Consider the following 18,437-nt stretch of genomic DNA (forward strand, 5'->3'; position numbering starts at 1 on the left):
ATCAATAACAATCAGTCAATAATCCATGTTATCGTATCAATAGTAAGTACAGATAAATGTCCCAATAATAACCATAAGATATGAATGCAGTTTTTATCCATTCTAAATATCACATTGAAAAACAACAGGCCTTTATTAACTGACAGGTTTCCACTGTACACTGACACAGACAGAGAGAGCAAGAGGAGACAAGAGAGAGAGAGAGAGAGCGAGAGGAGAGAGAGAGAGAGAGAGAGAGAGAATGACTGAGCTGTACATTCAGAAAACAAAAAAGCAGTGGAGGAATTAAAGACAGAGACTGGAAGAAGGAGGGAAGAGAAGAAGAGGGTGAAGGAGGGGAAGAGGAGCACTGCATTATAACGACAACGTGCCTTCTGTTTCACCGTGATTCAGATATGAACAAGGTTTTAAATTACACAATTGAACACACAAATAAATAGACACTCATCAAGCCAATCATTACCATTATTATTATTATTAATATTATTATTATCATTATTACTAATACTATTATTATCATTATCACTATACGGCATGTTACAGAACTTGTAATCATCAGCGAAATCATAGAAATAGAAAATAACCCCGTCCGAAAGTGCAAAGACAGAAGTGCGGATCAGAACAATGGGAATAACAAAAACATACATAATGATAATAATAGTAGTAATTTGTATTTACATACATTTAAATACAATCAAAACTGCCCAGGTTTGAGCAAACATTCTGATGCAGCGGAGCGGGGAGTGTTAGTAGTGGTGTGCAGGTTTATTTTATTGTTCCTGTGCATGTTTTGGGTTTTGAGAACCATTCTGACCGCTGGGGAAACTGAGTTATCCACACATAGGTTCCACTTTATTAGGTACTGTATTTTATCAGCTCCACTTACCATATAGGTGCACTTTGTAGTTCTACAGTTACAGACTGTAGTCCATCTGTTTCTCTGCATACTTTGTTACCCTGTTTAGCAAATGTCAGGACCCCCACAGGACCCCCACTGAGCAGCTATTGTTTAGGCCCACTAGCATCTGCAAGCGAAATCACATTATTTTCAATGGAACTCGCCGCGATGTTTCCAGGATGAATACATTTTGCGCATGAAACTTCACATCGAGTTCAGTTTTGGAGATCTTTGACATTTCACTGCTTTGGATGCAGAGAGAGCTATCTGTCAAAAATAAAGAGTACAATATGAATCTGATTTGACCTGAACATTTGGAGAGCTAACTATATTAATTTAGCTCTCTAACAGGGGTTAAGTTGTACCTGATTCTGTCGTGTCCACTCTTTCAGGTGCGTAAATGTTTTGGCCTTGGCAATGCTGTTCGATTGTAAGCCAATCTGTAGTTACTACTTTTCTATTTTACCTTAGTTTTCCACTTTGTCTGAAGTAAGATTTCCTAATTTGAGATAAGATCGAAGATGCCAACGAGGATGTAAATGAAGATAATACTAACTTGTGAAAAAAAAGGTCGGATCTTAAGACAAAACGATAGGAAGTTTCCGTAATACGGCCCCCGGAGGGCAAATGTGTGACTTGTAGAAGGCTGTAGTTTTCCATACACACTGTCTAATCATTTCGCCGCACAATCAGTGTGCACACAAGCACGGGATCGAGTCCATAGATACTTACTGAGATCGACTCCCAGCCCTAACAGCAGCACTGAATCTCCAAAATAGAAAAAAATGCTAATTAATCAGTGTTTAAACATCAACCTTTTACCATTTCTTCCCCACTTGCTATAAATAAACACTGAAAGAGAGGCCAATACAGTCAATTAGTAATACTGTCTTTACGTTTGTGCTTTTACTGTTTTAGGTAGGTGAGTTAGCCAGATTGCTAACTGCTATGCTATCTCCTTGGCTAACTGCAGCTGCACACAGTTCACCTCACTGTAGCCAACTAGAGCTGTTATCTACTCTTTTCTGGTACCACTCAGTGTGCAGCACTGTGCTGTGGCATTTCTATAGTTATCTGATATAATTATGTTCATTTTTGTGTTTTACTGTCTATGAAAGGCAAGTTAGCCAACCTGCTATCTGTTATGTTAGCTCCTTGGCTAACTGCAGCTGCACACAAGTCATCCCACTGCCGTGTCGATTATCTACACTTTTTTTTTTTTGCTACAGATCAATGTGCAGCTCTGAGCAGTGGCGAGTATATCATCTGATTCACTTCTGTGTTTCAGTAGTAGACATGTTAGCCAGATTGCTAACCACAATGCTCACCCCAGTGTCACCAAACACACTAGTTATCTATAAATATTTGTTTTACAGACCATCATGCAGAAATATACTTTGGCGAGTGTGAATATATTACATTATTATGTTTGTATTTTTACTGTTTATGGTTAGCGAGTTAGCTAGCTTGCTAAATGCACCAAAATGGATGAACTACAAATGTGTATTGTGGCTGCTCAGCACTGCAGTGCTGAGAATGACCCAACACCTACATAATATCTGCTCTGTGGGGGTCCTGTGGGGGTCCTGACCATTGAAGAACAGGGTGACAAAGTATGCAGAGAAACAGATGGACTACAGTCTGTAACTGTAGAACTACTAAGTGCTCCTATATAGTAAGTGGAGCTGATAAAATGGACAATAAGTGTAGGAACAAGGCCCTAATATAGTGGACAGTAAGTGCAGCTTATATCATTGAAGTCTAACCGCAAATTCACTGTAGTCGTTTATGGCGGAATGCTTTGAGATTGAAAAAAAAAAGATTGTACAGACAAACGACAACAACGCTGAGTTAATGTGAATCACGCTACTATTACGTTAAAACATGATTAACTCGTAAAACCTTGATTTCACTGCACTTTTTAAGTGGCTAATTTCTATAGTAACGTAAATCACTTTAGCTTACATTCGTCTGTAATGATACCCGGTGTTCTCAGTGGTTTTAGATACAGTGCAATGATCACATTCACCGAAGGGATTAGACGAGTGATATACATACAGTAGTTTTACATCGTTGTGCCATACATACGTGGAGGAGTGTTGGGTTAAATGTGGCCTAAACGTCGGCTGGGCGTTGTGCATCGTGTTTGTGTGAGCATACATTCCAGAGACAATGCATTCACGAAGGCTGATATCCAATATCTTTACGCTGTGTGTGGCTTATCATGGGTTTCATGTTTCACGTGTGCGGGCGTTTCGTTTAGTAGCGACGGGGGGCGGAGTCTCTTCCCTCCTTCTTGATGATGATCCGCTGGTCGTCGCCCGTGTCGTCAGGAGACTCCACCACCTCCTCTTCGTCGTCGCCTTCCCCCTCTGTATCCGCCGCCATGCCCATGCGGTTCTCGTACGTCTGAAAGAGATCCGCATTAAAGCGATAGTTCAGCCAAAACCTTTACATTCACTTCCCCCGCTTACCCTAAATGCAATCTATCAGCTGTGTTTGGTAGTCTGAAGGTTGCCAGATTGCTTATATAATAATAAAATAATTTAATTAAATCAAATTAAATTAAAGCATATTCATTTTTTACACGTCTAAAACAGATTATGGGTCATTATATATATATAATGCTGAACTGTGTACAGTCAGTAATGCAGAGTGAACTGGATCTATTACAGAACACTCATCCATCACATCAATTACAAACTGGATATAGCTTATTATAATTGCACCTGTATTATTATGTAATTGCATATACTTTTTAAAACCTGCCAAAATGATGACAAACCAGCCCAAATGTTGTCCACCACCAACACAATCCCCGCCACCAAACTCCACCCAATTTGGCAGGAATGTGCTCAATCTGGCAACACTGTTGCTTCTTTAGTTTTAGCACTGGAGCTACAAGGCTGCGGCAGCTAACGACTGTTTTCAATTTTGAGGATGGTTAAACTGCTGCACTGCTCACTGCTGGTCAAACAGAGCCAGGAACTTGTACAGGGTTGCCAGATTGGGCAGTACTTCTGATATTGCATTTTAATGCAATTGCCTTTGAAAATAACTGCTTATCAGTGATGTTTTTTCATTACCTTTTGTATTTCAGTTAAGCTGTGTTAAAAATAAAATAAAATGACCAAATATTCATGCAAATATAAGGCAAATAATAATATATAAAATCTAAATAAAACAAACAGAAAAGAAATGTTTTTTTTTCTGTTTATTCAGTTATTAAAGGGCCCATTTTTTGTCTTTTATGTACCAAAAAACTGATTTTTTATATGACCATTTTCCATCCTCTCTTTTTCCTTATAATTCAACTGGCTGTTTTCATTAAGCTAACTTTAATACATACATACATACATACATACATGTACACACACACACACACACACACACACACACACATATATATATATATATATATAGAGAGAGAGAGAGAGAGAGAGAGAGAGAGAGAGACCATAACATGTATTTATGTATCTAGTATGCTCTCATTGGCTCTGTATGTTGCCTCATCCAAAAAGCACTCAGACCTGAAACACTCCTCAGAACTTCACTACGAGTGCGCGGAGCTAAATATATGTAAATGTGTTGGTTCTTGTGACATCACACTGAATTCAAAACAGGCTGATTTTGCATATATAGGTACTGTATGGGCTGGGTATTCTTTTAAAACTTTGACAATGTTTACATATCACTTCAAACTCCTGTATTTAAAAAATAAAACAGCAAGGAAAATTTGGTTTTCCATGACATGGGCCCTTTAAAGTGAAACATATTTTTAAATTCAAATTTGCAAGAAATATATTAGACTGAATATTGGAAAATTTAAATATTGAAAGTTGCCTAATTTAAACACATAAGCAAGTCAATCTGAGAATATTTAACAGCTCCACGTGGTTTGAGGCAAGTATGAGATGATTTAGATGCTAATTGGTGGGGTATAAGCTTTCACTACTAGCCTCCAGTGCCAGACACCAAACATGTCACAGCTGATGAAGTGTGTTTGGTGTATAGAGCCAAACTGAGTAGGTAAATATGTGTATTATATATAATTGCAGCAATTACCTCCATGGGGTTCACAATGATGGTGAGGGCCGAATCGTCCCACTGGTTGCTGCCTTCTTTGCCGCCACCCCTGGCTCCGTCTCCACGGCGATGGATGGAGCGGATGCGGAACACCCCGAGGATCACCATGACGACCAAGAACCCCACACAGACCATGATGATGACAGTGGCAGCTCCCGGAACTACTGCAAGAGAGATGTGTTTGTAATATTACAGGGAGGTGTAGGGTGGGGCATCTGGCGCCCGGCTGCCTGGCACTGCAGTTTATACAATAATAAATGTTTTTGATTAGTCATTACATAGCAAATAATGGCATCTTAAATGTAGCCAATATAACTAATGTTTCTCTTTATTACATGCTTATAAGAATATTATATTATTCAACCTATTTATACTTATATACAGTCTGTTCAAAAACCAGATGCTAGTCTTAATTTATTTCCTTTTGATCATTAAGTACAAGATATTCATTTGCAGTAGATATTTCTGAGGAGATGAGATACTCTACTTGGATACTGAATGAGAAAATCAAAGTTAAAAAAAAATATAGAAGCTACAGAGAAAATGTGCCTCCTAACAACCACCTGGAAGAGCTGGTGGACACCAAAACTGCCCCCATCAGATAAACAGCACTTAAAGCTTTCATCTCTGAGAGAGAGGAGAAAATCAAGCTGCTTCAGATCTGAAAACATCCACAGGTGTTTCTGTCCATCCTTCCACTGTGAGAAGACGACTCAGCGCTGTGGGTCTGAAAGGATGTGTAGCTGATCAAGAAGAACCTCACTGAGAAAAAAAAAGGAGCCGCTGGTGTTCTCAGAACAAAGGACTGACCACCCCAGTCCAGACCTCAACATCACTGAATGTGTTCGTAATTACTTGGTTCGTAAGAAGCAGAAAATGCCAAACCAACTTCTAAGACTGAACTGTGGAGGTGTGGCTGCAGATTTGCTTTGAAAAACTGAAATCGAGTCCCCTGAAAAAATGTAAGCTATAATAAAAGCAAATGGTGGACAAACTGAATACTTACTATTTTGCACGAGACAATTATGTATATTTCTAAAAAACAAGCAGGATCATCTGTCTGTGCAATAACACAACTTATAATGGTAATACTAGATTAAACTCATCTTATAATGAGAAATACTACATATGCTGCCCTTTACCGTTAGAAATAAAGGTTCTGTTCAGGTACATTTTCATTCATCAAGGTACAAACAGTGTAAATGTTACCTCAAAGGTACAACAGTGGTTTTAAGGTCTGATTGTGAACCTTAAATAAGTTTCTCCAGGTGAAAAGTTCGTATTTGTACCTTTTCATAACCGAATGTTTTAAAACAGAACAGTAAAATAAAAGCCTGGAGACGAGACGGGGTGTGTGGAGTCAGTACAGCTTAGAACATATCATTTCAGTGGATTATGGTTCAGTTATGTTCCCTGACTAAAGGTACTGAGATGTATCCTTGAGGGTCCCACCCCAGTGACAGTTTCATACCTTTATTTTTGAGAGTGTACATTTCAGATGCCAAGAACATGTTTTGAAGCGAGTGTGTGTGTGTACCTGAGTTGCGGTGCGGATTGGGCAGTGTGTGTCCGCTCAGCTCTCCTGTGTGATGAGACGGGTGGAGGAACTGCTGCTGAGAGGCCAGCAGGTGTGAGGGGTGATACAGACTGTCCAGAGAGTGCAGGAAGTTCACCTGGAAGAGAGAGAGAGACGGGAGAGGACGTCAACACAGTAACAATAAGCATCAAAATAGAGATTTTCTTTGACTCATAATGCATTTTCAATGATACGATTAGGCCAATCTGTTCTTCAATCCAGCATTTGCAGCAAAGGCTTGAATTTTGGCCGATTTCTGTACACTAGGTGGCGCCTGTGGATCTTTTATCAGACCATATACAGTCTGGGCTCAAAAGAAAGAAGAATTCTAGCCATTAATGCACACCCATTTATATATATATATATATATATATATATATATATATATATATATATATATATATATATATATGACAACTATATATACTATATATACAGTCTATGTGCACCACAAACAGCTAGCAGGATATTTTCAGTGTTCATAATAATTAGTTTTAAGGTGATGTCTGTGGACTGTTGAATGTAAAGGAAAGATTCTTATTTATATTATTTTATATTTTCTTTTTTATGTTCTACCTTTACACCAGAATAGACATTACGGCTGTACAGTATTGATATACAATGCAATGTTTGATAAAGCTGTCGGATGTCACGATGATGATATGACAAGTGATAAATGATCATGCCTCTCCTTTAAGCAAACAGAATAAAACTTTATAAAAGCACTGTTCACTATTGTGCAAAATAAAAAGAAATACTAAAAGCTACTTACATCAGAACTGCAAGCACATTTTGTGCACAGAAAGGCTAAGAAACAGTCGGCATTACCTCAACAGCTTTTTCCACAAGCAAATATATATTTATTTTTTATATTTTATATAGGCGCACAAGAACTAATAAACATTTTTTATGAGGTTATTTGACCTGTTCTGTCATTGCCGCTCTGACAATGTGTTTATCGCGGAAACTCATATCGCGGTAACGATAAAAGTACGATTTATCGTGTAGCCCTGATGGGCATTTTTTCTTCATGATTCGAAATACTATTCAGAGTCAGAATTCAGTAACAGGAAATGCATATAAAAACTGTCGACAACATCTAATATCGAATCATACGGAGAGATTTTCACCCAGTCCTACTTTTAACTGTCCTGAATTTGAATGCAAGTCAAAATGTTTCGTTTGGCGTTTAGTATCTCCAGTACGTGATCTGACTCTGAATGCTGTCTGTCACTGTGGGGAAAAGTTCTGGTACCTCCAGTGTGAGCTCGTTACTGGTGTAGCGTCCGTTCATTTCTGAACAGGACAGTCTGAACCTCCTCTCGAAGCGGGCGGAGCCTTTTGCTAGTCTGTAGCGAATAGAACGCAGGACATCCTCGTACACTGAGATTGACTCCGCCCCTGAGGATGACAGTGGAAGAAGCAGAGTTAGGAGTGGGCATTGCTAATTGTAATAGTATTAATATAATAATAGTATGTAATATATAATAGTATTGCTAATTATTAGTAATGATAAATAATAACAGTAACTTTGGTGCATTAATAAATGCATATAATCACTGATTATTATCAATATTGAATGATATAGAAAAACACACCATGATAAGAGTTCTGGCCACATTGCTCAGCCTCAATATGACTATTTGCTTCAACTTAAAGAGTTTTTACTGTTTTAGTGATGTACAGAGCCCCGCTGGTGACATCCTGTATGAATAAAATTAATGTGTGGCCACGACTTAGTAAGTCATGTAAGTAAGGAACAACGTGTGGCCGCGCCTTATTAACAAGTGAGAACGAGATCCTGATGCGTGGCCATGAATTAGTAATGCATGGGAACAAGATCCTAATGCGTGGCCATGACTTAGTAAAGCGTGGGAACAAGATAATTAAGTCGTGGCCATGACTTAGTAACGTGAAGGAACGAGATCCTAATGCGTGGCGGCGCTTTATTAACAAGTGGAAACGAGATCCTAATGCGTGGCCACGACTTAGTAAGGCATGATCTTCTGCCCACCCCTTACTAGCCACAAATTAGGATCTCGTTCCCACTCGTTAATAAGGCGTGGCCACACATTATTTTTATTTATATGGGATGTCACCAGTAGGACTCCGTAAGTGAGTGCTTTGTATTCATCATAATAGTGGACATTTTGTCCAGTTTGTATCCAAAGACATTCACTAAATGGACAAATGCCACCTCATGTAATTAACACAAGAGAATAGGAGTGACCACACCATTCAGTTTGATCACAGTTCTTTGTGATCAAAAAATAATTCGGTGCATCATGAAATCTAAAATTTCACCAGGATTTGATTCAGTTCAATTAATGTATACTTTGTTGAAGACTATTATGGTTGCTTATAATCAATTCTAACATTATGAAATCAATGCAACTGAAAGGCCATTGTCATATGACTATGCACTGTAGCGTCCTTAAGCATTTATTGCCTCAAAAAAACACAAATATTCAAATAAATGCAAAATAAGAGGCTTTCATATCACAATAATAGCACTTACAGTTGTCTAGGGCAGATCTAGCAGGGCAGAAATTTCATTAACCGACTTGTGGCAAAGGTGGTGTTCTAAGATCACTGAGCTCTTCCACTGTTAATGTTGGTCTATGGAGATTGCAAGACTATGTTCTTGATTTTATACACCTGTTAGCAATAAGTGCGGCTGAAACACCTGAACTCAGTAATTGGTCTACATACTTTCGGCCTTCACTGAAAACAATGATATGTTTCACTGTGTTTATGTTTATTTGTATCTACTCTAATATTTTACACACAAAAACACACTTTCTGCCTAGAAAAACAGCTTTAAACAACTGTTGGCTGCACAGCACTGTAGATAACTGCACTGCATTACTCTACATGTAATGTAGCTACATTACCAGTGATGGCGATGTAGGCTGTGGTGTTGATGATGTCCAGCCCTTGCTCTTTCAAAGACTCCATATCCACCAGAAGCTCCTCCTTCTCTGGGTTTAGCTCCTCCCCCAGGGGCTGGACCTCACAGCCGTCCAGAGTGTGGGCCACTGCGTCTGACATGAGCGCTGATTCGGATAAATACAGAGTGCAGAATCAGTACAATTCAGTTACTCTCAAACCACAAGACATGCAGAAGTGAGGCTTGTTATACTGACAGTACTTTAAGTATATACGAGAAATAAAAGTAGAGAATATATGCTATGGAGATGAGGAGATAATAATTGGGCTGTTTTATTACTAGGTGAACACAAAACGGGGATAAAACAACCCAGAATTCAATGCAATACCAGGGGAATCAGCCCATATGGAAATGCAGTATATCCCAGTAAACTGTCAAAACCATTCAAAATCTAAATAAGAGTGTATTTTAAAGAGTATTTTTTCAAAATGTCCACAAAATGAAATCATTCAGCTTAAAATGTACACAAAGTCATTCAAACCGTTTTGGTGTGAAATGCTCTACTCTAGAAAAGCGACTCAGAATTGTTCACAGTGGTGGTGATAGGAACCAGACGTCCACCTCTAAAAGCTCCCTCCCAGAAAGTTACTACATGAAATGGTGACCAATATGATGCTTGATGTCTAAGACATTGTTTTACAACAACATTTTGGCTTAAAACCTATGTTTAAAATCTAGCGAGCAAGTCAAAATGTATTTGTTTTCAGATTTATTACTATTTTCACCATCATCCACATTACATATAAACACTCAGAAGACAGGCGTATGATCACTGGCGGTTTTATATAGTGAATAAAATGTGTTACAGACATTGTGACCCCTGTTTCCCTTCACCACTGCTGTAAACAAGTCAGTAGTATTCACATTAAACCACTCTGCATAACTTTTGCTAAATGAATTTTGAAAAATCAGTTGAATTCTTCTTTAGTATATTTTAAATACAGTGCATTTTGTATGCAAATGCGTTTCACAATACATCAAAAGGCTCGTCAGGAGTGATTGCATTATCATAGAGCCACAGATAACAAAGGGGGAAGAGAGGGAGACAGAGGGAAAGGAGGGTAAAGGGTAATCAGATAAGTAAGGAGGTAAACAGGTGAGTCGTCACTTGTTTTGCTGCCATTCTCTTTATCACTTTTACTACAATGATGTGTCCATGTTACTTCATAGCACCACTACTCACTGTTTTATTACCTCACGCGAGCCGTGCACACTTTGTCTATGATCGTACGATGTTAAAGAGACCTGTAATAAACTTGTTTATGTGGTTATCTTTGTGTGGCTATAAAAAATACAGGAAGTCTGAATCTTACCCATAATTATTTAATGTTGAGAAAGTCTATTTGAGATTATTTAACAGCTCCACCCAGTTTGAGGCCACTACATGATGATTTAGGCATGATGTTAGCACAATGGTAATTGGTGGGGCATAAGCTTTGCTACATTAGCTTTGTAGCTCCAGTACAAAAGTAAAGAAGCTTCAGTCACCAGCCGATGTGGGGTGAGATGGAGGAACTGTGTAGATTTGATTTGCTTTAAAACAGACAGTAGCCATGTTTACATGCAGCCTGATAGTCGGAATAGAATACGTCCATGTAAACACCTCAGTCAGAATAGACTAGTCTGATTGAGGCCATTCGGAATACAGTTTCTACCTGATTGAACGAGGTGGGCAATCCTGTAAATAATCCGTTAAATAGAAGGATAATATCAGTGTAAACGCCTGTATCTGATTACATTCCCTATCAGAAAGTTTCAGTCCGTTCTGATCATGTTCGTCACGTCATAGTGAAAGTTTATACCGTTCAACATGGCGGAGCAGAAACTGGTCTGCAGAGGAGACAAAGTTTATGCTCTGATCTTTAAAAGACGGCGGTGGGACGGACGTCCAGCTTATGTGTCTCAGAGCACGACGTCTTCCTCTCGGCCTTCTTTAATAAGGACGTGTGAAGGACGTTTTCCTGAGTCTGACATCATTTTAAAGCAATTAAAAACACAAGCGCTGCTCACTGCTGCTCATCTCACTCTGACTGGACTCACATGATGCTGGTTGTCATGGTAACGTCTACACTAGCCAGTGTGTGCTTCTCCTCAGGGACTCACCTCCTCCCTCCATGCCCTGAGCGGCCGTGTTGACAGCGTGAGAAAGGGAGCAGACGATGCGGAGCTCGGGGAACAGGGGGACCCCACGCGGACTCTCGAACTCCGGGGCCGGGCGGGCCAGGTGGGGACCAACCCCCGAGAGAGAAATCTGGGGGGCGTCGGGCTGAAGAACCACCAAATAACCCTCCAGCTGCCTCAGAGAGAGGCAGCTCTCCTCACTGAAGCACCTAAAGAAAGAGACGGGGATGTGATGACTGTCCATTCTCTCTTAGTGCTTTAAGTGTAGTGCTGTGCTAGGCCTGCGCTAGCCCTCTTATTCAGGTAAATAACCATGGTAAACAGTTAAACTGGGTTGGGGGGGGTATTTTTTTCTTTGCTTTTCTGTTTCGTCCTGTAATTTTCCCACGGTCTCTTACACTGAAGCAGATGTGGGAAAAAACAGCGATAGCGTGACTTAAGAATGTTGCATCAACACGCATCCTCAGGGTGACGAGATCAGATCTCATTTTCACTTTTCCAGTGTAAAAAGCACGTCAACACAAACACATTTCTGTCTTACATTTGTTTACTATTCCCCATATTCCAGCGGTTGGCAATCAAAATGATAAGAAGAGCCATTTTGTCCTTTCAACAAAAATCTAATCTTGGGAGCCACAATATTGTCCATTTTACCATCTTGGCTTCAAATGTGTCTCAGTATGTGCTGATGTTCTAGTACAGGCGAAAAAATATAATATAAACAAAAACACAGACTTACTGTGCTCTGCTTTAAGCTTTAGCTCAGCTATAGCTGCTTTTCTCGCATCTCGGGCAGGAAACTTTTCCGCAAAAGTTTCTTGTAAAATGTCTCTCAACGTTCGAATTTTTATGAGGCTGAAGTCGCTTCTCATTCGCCAGCTTCTTGTTCACATTTTCCCGTTCCACCTTAAATGATGACAGAATTTAACTACTGTACCATTTAAGGTGGACAACAATTCGAACGAATCTGACTACAGCTTTTGAGTTTCTCGTTGCAGATTAAACGTATCAGGAAACCAGCTGGAGTGATTATAAACGCAAGTAAGTCCGTTCGTCTTCAAATTACCGATGTACGTCTTAAATCTCTCTCTTTGCCTTTTAATTAGCTACTAGCTAGGCGAGATTGCTGTCTGAGTTGCTATGGTGACCAGCAGTCTAAGTGCCAACCTTCATAGTTGCTCGCCTCACTCTGACTGGACTCACGTGATGCTCGTTGTCATGGTAACGTCTACACTAAGTGGTGCTCTACGCATACATGTAATTTTAGATCTGATTACTTGATGATGCACTCATTAAGCCATAAAGTGTGTGTGTGTGTGTGTGTGTGTGTAAATGCACTCTGTCTGGCGCACATCTGCGCGTGTGTGTGTTTCTGAATGAGCAGCTGGTCATATTTATCTCAGTCTGATCGCTGATGTATCACCAGCTGGTCATCACAACCTTCTGCCCTTAAAATCTGATTATACTGAAGACAAGCCTTAAAAAACACACTGTCGCCAACAGCCCCGAGCCACAATCTCTCCACGCCTGCTTAGCCAGCACCGTCCACCTACTCCCTATAAACCACGAGTGATGGGACAGCATGGTAAGTATGCTATCTGTGACCGATGACTGTATTTTGATGATGTTTGTGTGTGTTTATGAACCACAAACAGTCATATTTCATATTTGCATGACCACTTTCAACATCTCTTTAAGACTGATATACAAACCTCAGTTCCGGAAAAGTTGGGACATTTTGCAAAGTGTAAACATAAATGACCTCTGTTCTGATTGGCTGCCTCATTCAAAAAGTAGTCCACGCTGAACTTCACCATGAGTGGGCGGGGCTAATCTGCTGTAAGTAGGCTGAACAGGTGGATGTGTGTAAATATGTTGGTTTTTGTGACATCACAGAGATTAGTTTCCATATATTCCATATATGGACTGTATTGACTGGGGAGCGAACAGCATGTTTTGAGGCCCTAACAATGCTACATCAACATATAACGCTTACTTAAAAGAGTTTTCCAACAGTATTTTCACAGTCATTTAAAATATACTGAAAATCTTTCAAAAGTACTATAAAAAAAAGAGTTCCAGTTCTAAAATCTGATTGGCTGAGCCACGTTCGAAGTAAAACACTCGGCATAGACACCTATGACTGCACACATCAATTAAATTCTGTATTAATGCAGCAGGACTGTTTTATACAGAGAAGCATCGGCTACGGCAACTGGACAAAATCTGGACAAAAATGGACAAATCAACTAATGTACACTGAACTCATTTAGGGAACAGGGTTGCTATATATTGTGGATAAATATAAAATTTGACACCAAGAAAAGCCTGAAGTGAACGTGCTTAAAGCTTGCGCTGCTTGGCGGACGAGTGTTATTTCAATTGTTGTGATTATAAAACATATCACCATTGTTGGAAGAAAACCTTCTATTTCCAAAATGGTAACTTTACAGGAGAAGGAAAAACACACTTTACTTTTAATGTAAGTCAATGGAACCAGACTTTTTTCCAAGTCATTTTGGGCCGTTTCTTTTGGTCCATTCATCATGAAATTTACACACAATGTAAAGAGCAACAGGTACTTTTAAACTGTGTCAAAAACTGAAAAACAAAAATGGAGTTACAAGGTTTTGTTCCAACAGCAGCGATATATACATGTACTGGTCTCCTAATGGTCTCCCATCACCCCCATCACACCCCGTTCTTAAATCCTTACACTGGCTATGATTTCCAGAATAGACTTTAAGATACTATTTCTGATCTATAAATGGTGCAGGAGCAGCGTATTTATCTGATCTGCTGCAGCGATATGAGCCGAGCAGAACTCTCAGATCATTAGGACCTGGTCAGTTAGTCCTGCTGAAGGTGAAGTCTAAACACGGAGAAAGCACGGTGTTTCGCTACTATACTGCTCTTAAATGGAACCAGAGGGCATTAGAAGAGCCCCGACACTGGACACTTTCAAATCCAGGCTCAAAACGTTCCTGTTTAAGCAGTTTTCAGCTCAGTTTAAAACTTTTTTACTTGTAATTTCTATTTTTTAATTTGTTTTTTTTTTTATTATCCTAATTTCATTTCTAATTTGATGATTTTCTCTTTTAAATCATTTTTTTAATCATGTTTAAATAATGTTTTTAATTTCTATTCTCCTTTACTTTTCAAACGACTCTGTATTTTCTCATTTGTAAAGCAGTTTCAATGACAGCAGTGTATGAAAGGTTCTACATAAATAAACCAGACTTGCCTTATAGTTTAGCAAAAGTCAGCAGCTACAGTATCCCGGGTGGTTGCTAACGTGCTGGGTGGGCTGTTGGTACTGTATTCCAGGTGAAAAAGCACAGGCAATTTATTCGGCTATAGGCTCAGTTCTGTGGTCGTAGCACAAAAGCTGTAGGAGTAGCGCGTAAACTGTGTGGTATAAAAGTGTAGTATAATGATAATAAGAAGAAAACAAAGAACAGTAAGTTGGCTTTTTTTGTTTACTGTTCAGATTATAACTGTATAAACATGTTGTCCTGTAAACATTATTACTTCCACACTGTAAAAAATGATTCAATGTTTTAACTCATTAAAACAATAATGGTCCTACTACGTTCCTAATAAGCACTGTATTGCACCTTCCCTATTCATCGTTCATCCTTTTTGAACTAATTTGGATCAGTGCCCGACCGTATCTGTCCACTGTAGATGCTTTCAAGGGATTTGCCATTTCACTTCTCCTCCCGTCTTTTTATCCTCTCTTCATCTTCTAATTCGGGCTGAGTTCATTCGTTTCACGTTTCTCCACAGACAGAATGACTCTTCTTCATTTCAGGAGATGAGCATGAACTGAAATCTGAGCTACAACTATCTATAATAACGTAATGAAAAGAAAGATGTAAAACGTGAACTTACTATTTTAGTAGAAAAGCTGCGGAAATTTAGTTCCTGATTAAAAACTGAAAGAAACTGGACGCCAACGTGTTTCAGGGTGAAATCAGAGAAAATTGGTAGCTCTTTAAAAGCAGCATCAGTCACAAAATGTTCATGTCGGTCACGTATCCGTGGTGTATTTACCTGAGGGACGTGGTGAGCTTTAGAGGTCGGACTCCAGGCGTGGCGAAGCGTAGAGAGTTCCGGTAGGTCACCTGCTGGACGGCACGGTTAAAGCTTTCGATGTCGTCTCCCTCCAGAACCAGCACCGACTGACTGGGGTTAACATGGACCTGAGAACCCAGCAGAACAGTTAGAACCACCCACACTGCAGGGGCCAATGTTAAATGGACAGTTCACTTAAAATCAAATTTACAATATTACACCCTGAGACCAAAAGTCATTGTTTGATTCTGACGTTTGCTTTACTTTTGCACTGGAGCTGCAAGGTTCATTTATTATTCACCAATCAGGCATAACATTATGACCACCTCCTTGTTTCTACGCTCATTGTCCATTTTATCAGCTCCACTTACTATATAGGTGCACTTTGTAGTTCTACAGTTACAGACTGTAGTCCATCTGTTTCTCTGCATACTTTGTTAGCCCCCTTTTACCCTGTTCTTCAGTGGTCAGGACCCCCACAGACCCTCACAGAGCAGGTACTATTTGGGTGGTGGATCATTCTCAGCACTGCAGTAACACTGACGTGGTGGTGGTGTGTTAGTGTGTGTTGTGCTGGTCTGAGTGGATCAGACACAGCAGTGCTGCTGGAGTTTTTAAACACCTCAGTGTCACTGCTGGACTGAGAACAGTCCACCAACCAAAAATATCCAGCCGACAGCGTCCTGTGGGCAGCGTCCTGTGACCACTGATGAAGGACTAGAGGATGACCAACACAAACTGTGCAGCAGCAGATGAGCTATCGTCTCTGACTTTACATCTACAAGGTGGACTGACAAGGTAGGAGTGTCTAATAGAGTGGACAGTGAGTGGACACAGTGTTTAAAAACTCCAGCAGCACTGCTGTGTCTGATCCACTCGTACCAGCGCAACACACACTAACACACCACCACCACGTCAGTGTTACTGCAGTGCTGAGAATGATCCACCACCCAAATAGTACCTGCTCTGTGAGGTGTTGCTGTACTAGTGTTAAGTATGAATCTTTTACAGTACGCATGTCATGTTGTAGTATGAGTATGAGTGTTGTTTACAGTACAAATGTATTATTGCATTACAACTGTTGCTTTACAGTATGAATGTTATTCAAGTATGAGTGATGTGTTACAATATGAGCGTTGTCGTGTTACAGTACAAGCAATAAGTATAAATGTTTTACAGTACCAGTTACCAGTTAGCTGCAGTATGAGTGCTGCTGTTTAACAGTATGGTTGGATTTTTGCAGTACAAGTATTGTGTTCTGAATGTTGTACTATGTTACAGTACGAGTGTTGTGCTACAGTACAAGTGTTGGGTTTTACATTACCTTCATGCCAGAGCCTAGAGTCTCCAGGTCCCCGAAATCCAGGCCCTCTCTGCAGGCGTACAGACACTCCACTACACTGTGGGGCTCCACGCTTCCCGGACGTACCGTCACCCCCGACAACAGGCCCCGGTAACCACCCACAAACTTCCCTGAGGACGGTAACAAGATAGAGACGGCTGAGAGAGACAGCAAGCAAATTCACAAAATTACACAATATCACCATTACGGACACGAGCCCTTAAAGTGGACTAATACTAGTTTCTATTTTTAGTTTTTATTTTTTATTTTTTATTCATTATTTATTGTCTGTGTTCCACAGCTGTGCAAATAATTCCTCCAGATTTCTCTACACTTATTTATTCGGTGTATTAAAAAAAAAACTGAATTATATCAAAATAATCGAATGGGTTGGTGGGGATTTCATGATGCCTTTTCTAAAGAATCATTGTGAGGAAACTAACTCTCTAAGACACAGACACGGCTCTCTGGAGCCTGAAACTCACCTGTGTCCTTGCCTTCGGGGATGCTGTTGTTTAGAATATCTTTCTGCTTCTCCTCTGGCTCTGAGATGGTGAAGGTCAAAGAGAGGAAGGGAGCGAGGGCAAAGGAGGGAGGCAGAAAAGGAGTGAAATATTACCACAATTATGAGAGGACAGAGTCTATCCAGTGCATGTGAGCAATATGACGATATGTTATCGTTACAGTGATAAACTGCATCACAGCACTTTTCTGAGTACATTATGAGTATCATCAGCACTTCTACAACACTGAACAACAGCATAGATCATAAAAAGACAGATTTAGACCATATTAAGAGAGCTGGTAAACAACAACAACCACTTTATAGTAACTGTACAAACTGCAAAGTAGTTGATTGGAAGCCAATATGCTTTTTCTTTATTATTAAATTTTTACCAATGTTCTGATTTTTCCGCCTGTTCCTTCTAAAATATTTTTTGCAAATGTCTAATTAAAATGTTTATTGCATTCATAGTTTTTTTAGACTTTTTTAATGTGGCACAACTGTTTTGTGTTTAGCGCTGTCAAATTTCACACAATAAACTACAAACATGCATTTCCTGAAGTAAACGCCGGACGGTTGCGCAGCTTAAATGGTTCCCACTTCCTGCTAGGTTGTTGCTAGGCGGTTACTCTGGTATCCCAGGTGGTTACTAAGGTGTTGCTAGGCAGTTGCTATGGTATCCCGTGCGGTTGCTAAATTGCTGCTAGGCAGTTGCCATGGTGTATGGGGTGTTTAGTTGTTCGTAGGGAGTTGCCAGGTGTTAGCTACGTGTTGTTGAAAATGAATAGAAGTCTATGTGAGGAACGAAGGATGAAAAAATGCCACACAGAGGAGTGCGGGTCAGTATGGCTGTGGATTAGAGCTTGGAGACCTGCCCTGAGT

The 18,437-nt window shown here is 39.9% G+C and overlaps 1 protein-coding gene across 3 annotated transcripts in view; it reads right to left on the reverse strand.

Moving 5' to 3' along the window:
• Positions 1 to 2,711: 2,711 nt before the first annotated feature.
• Positions 2,712 to 18,437, reverse strand: part of clstn3 (calsyntenin 3) — a 51,219-nt gene continuing 35,493 nt past the window's right edge. For 2 of the 3 annotated variants that reach the window (XM_036595286.1, XM_036595277.1), the window contains 9 exons: positions 17,536 to 17,595; positions 17,033 to 17,181; positions 15,688 to 15,836; positions 11,614 to 11,840; positions 9,455 to 9,616; positions 7,816 to 7,961; positions 6,522 to 6,657; positions 4,964 to 5,148; positions 2,712 to 3,307 (listed from right to left, as the gene is read on the reverse strand). In XM_036595286.1, the coding sequence (XP_036451179.1) occupies positions 3,158 to 3,307; positions 4,964 to 5,148; positions 6,522 to 6,657; positions 7,816 to 7,961; positions 9,455 to 9,616; positions 11,614 to 11,840; positions 15,688 to 15,836; positions 17,033 to 17,181; positions 17,536 to 17,595 (1,364 nt within the window). In that variant the 3' untranslated portion in view covers positions 2,712 to 3,157. The remainder of the gene's footprint in view (positions 3,308 to 4,963; positions 5,149 to 6,521; positions 6,658 to 7,815; positions 7,962 to 9,454; positions 9,617 to 11,613; positions 11,841 to 15,687; positions 15,837 to 17,032; positions 17,182 to 17,535; positions 17,596 to 18,437) is intronic. The other variant, XM_036595294.1, reaches the window with a different exon arrangement.

Source organism: Colossoma macropomum, unplaced genomic scaffold (genome assembly GCF_904425465.1).
Source record: "Colossoma macropomum unplaced genomic scaffold, Colossoma_macropomum, whole genome shotgun sequence".
NCBI classification, from domain to species: Eukaryota; Metazoa; Chordata; class Actinopteri; order Characiformes; family Serrasalmidae; genus Colossoma; species Colossoma macropomum.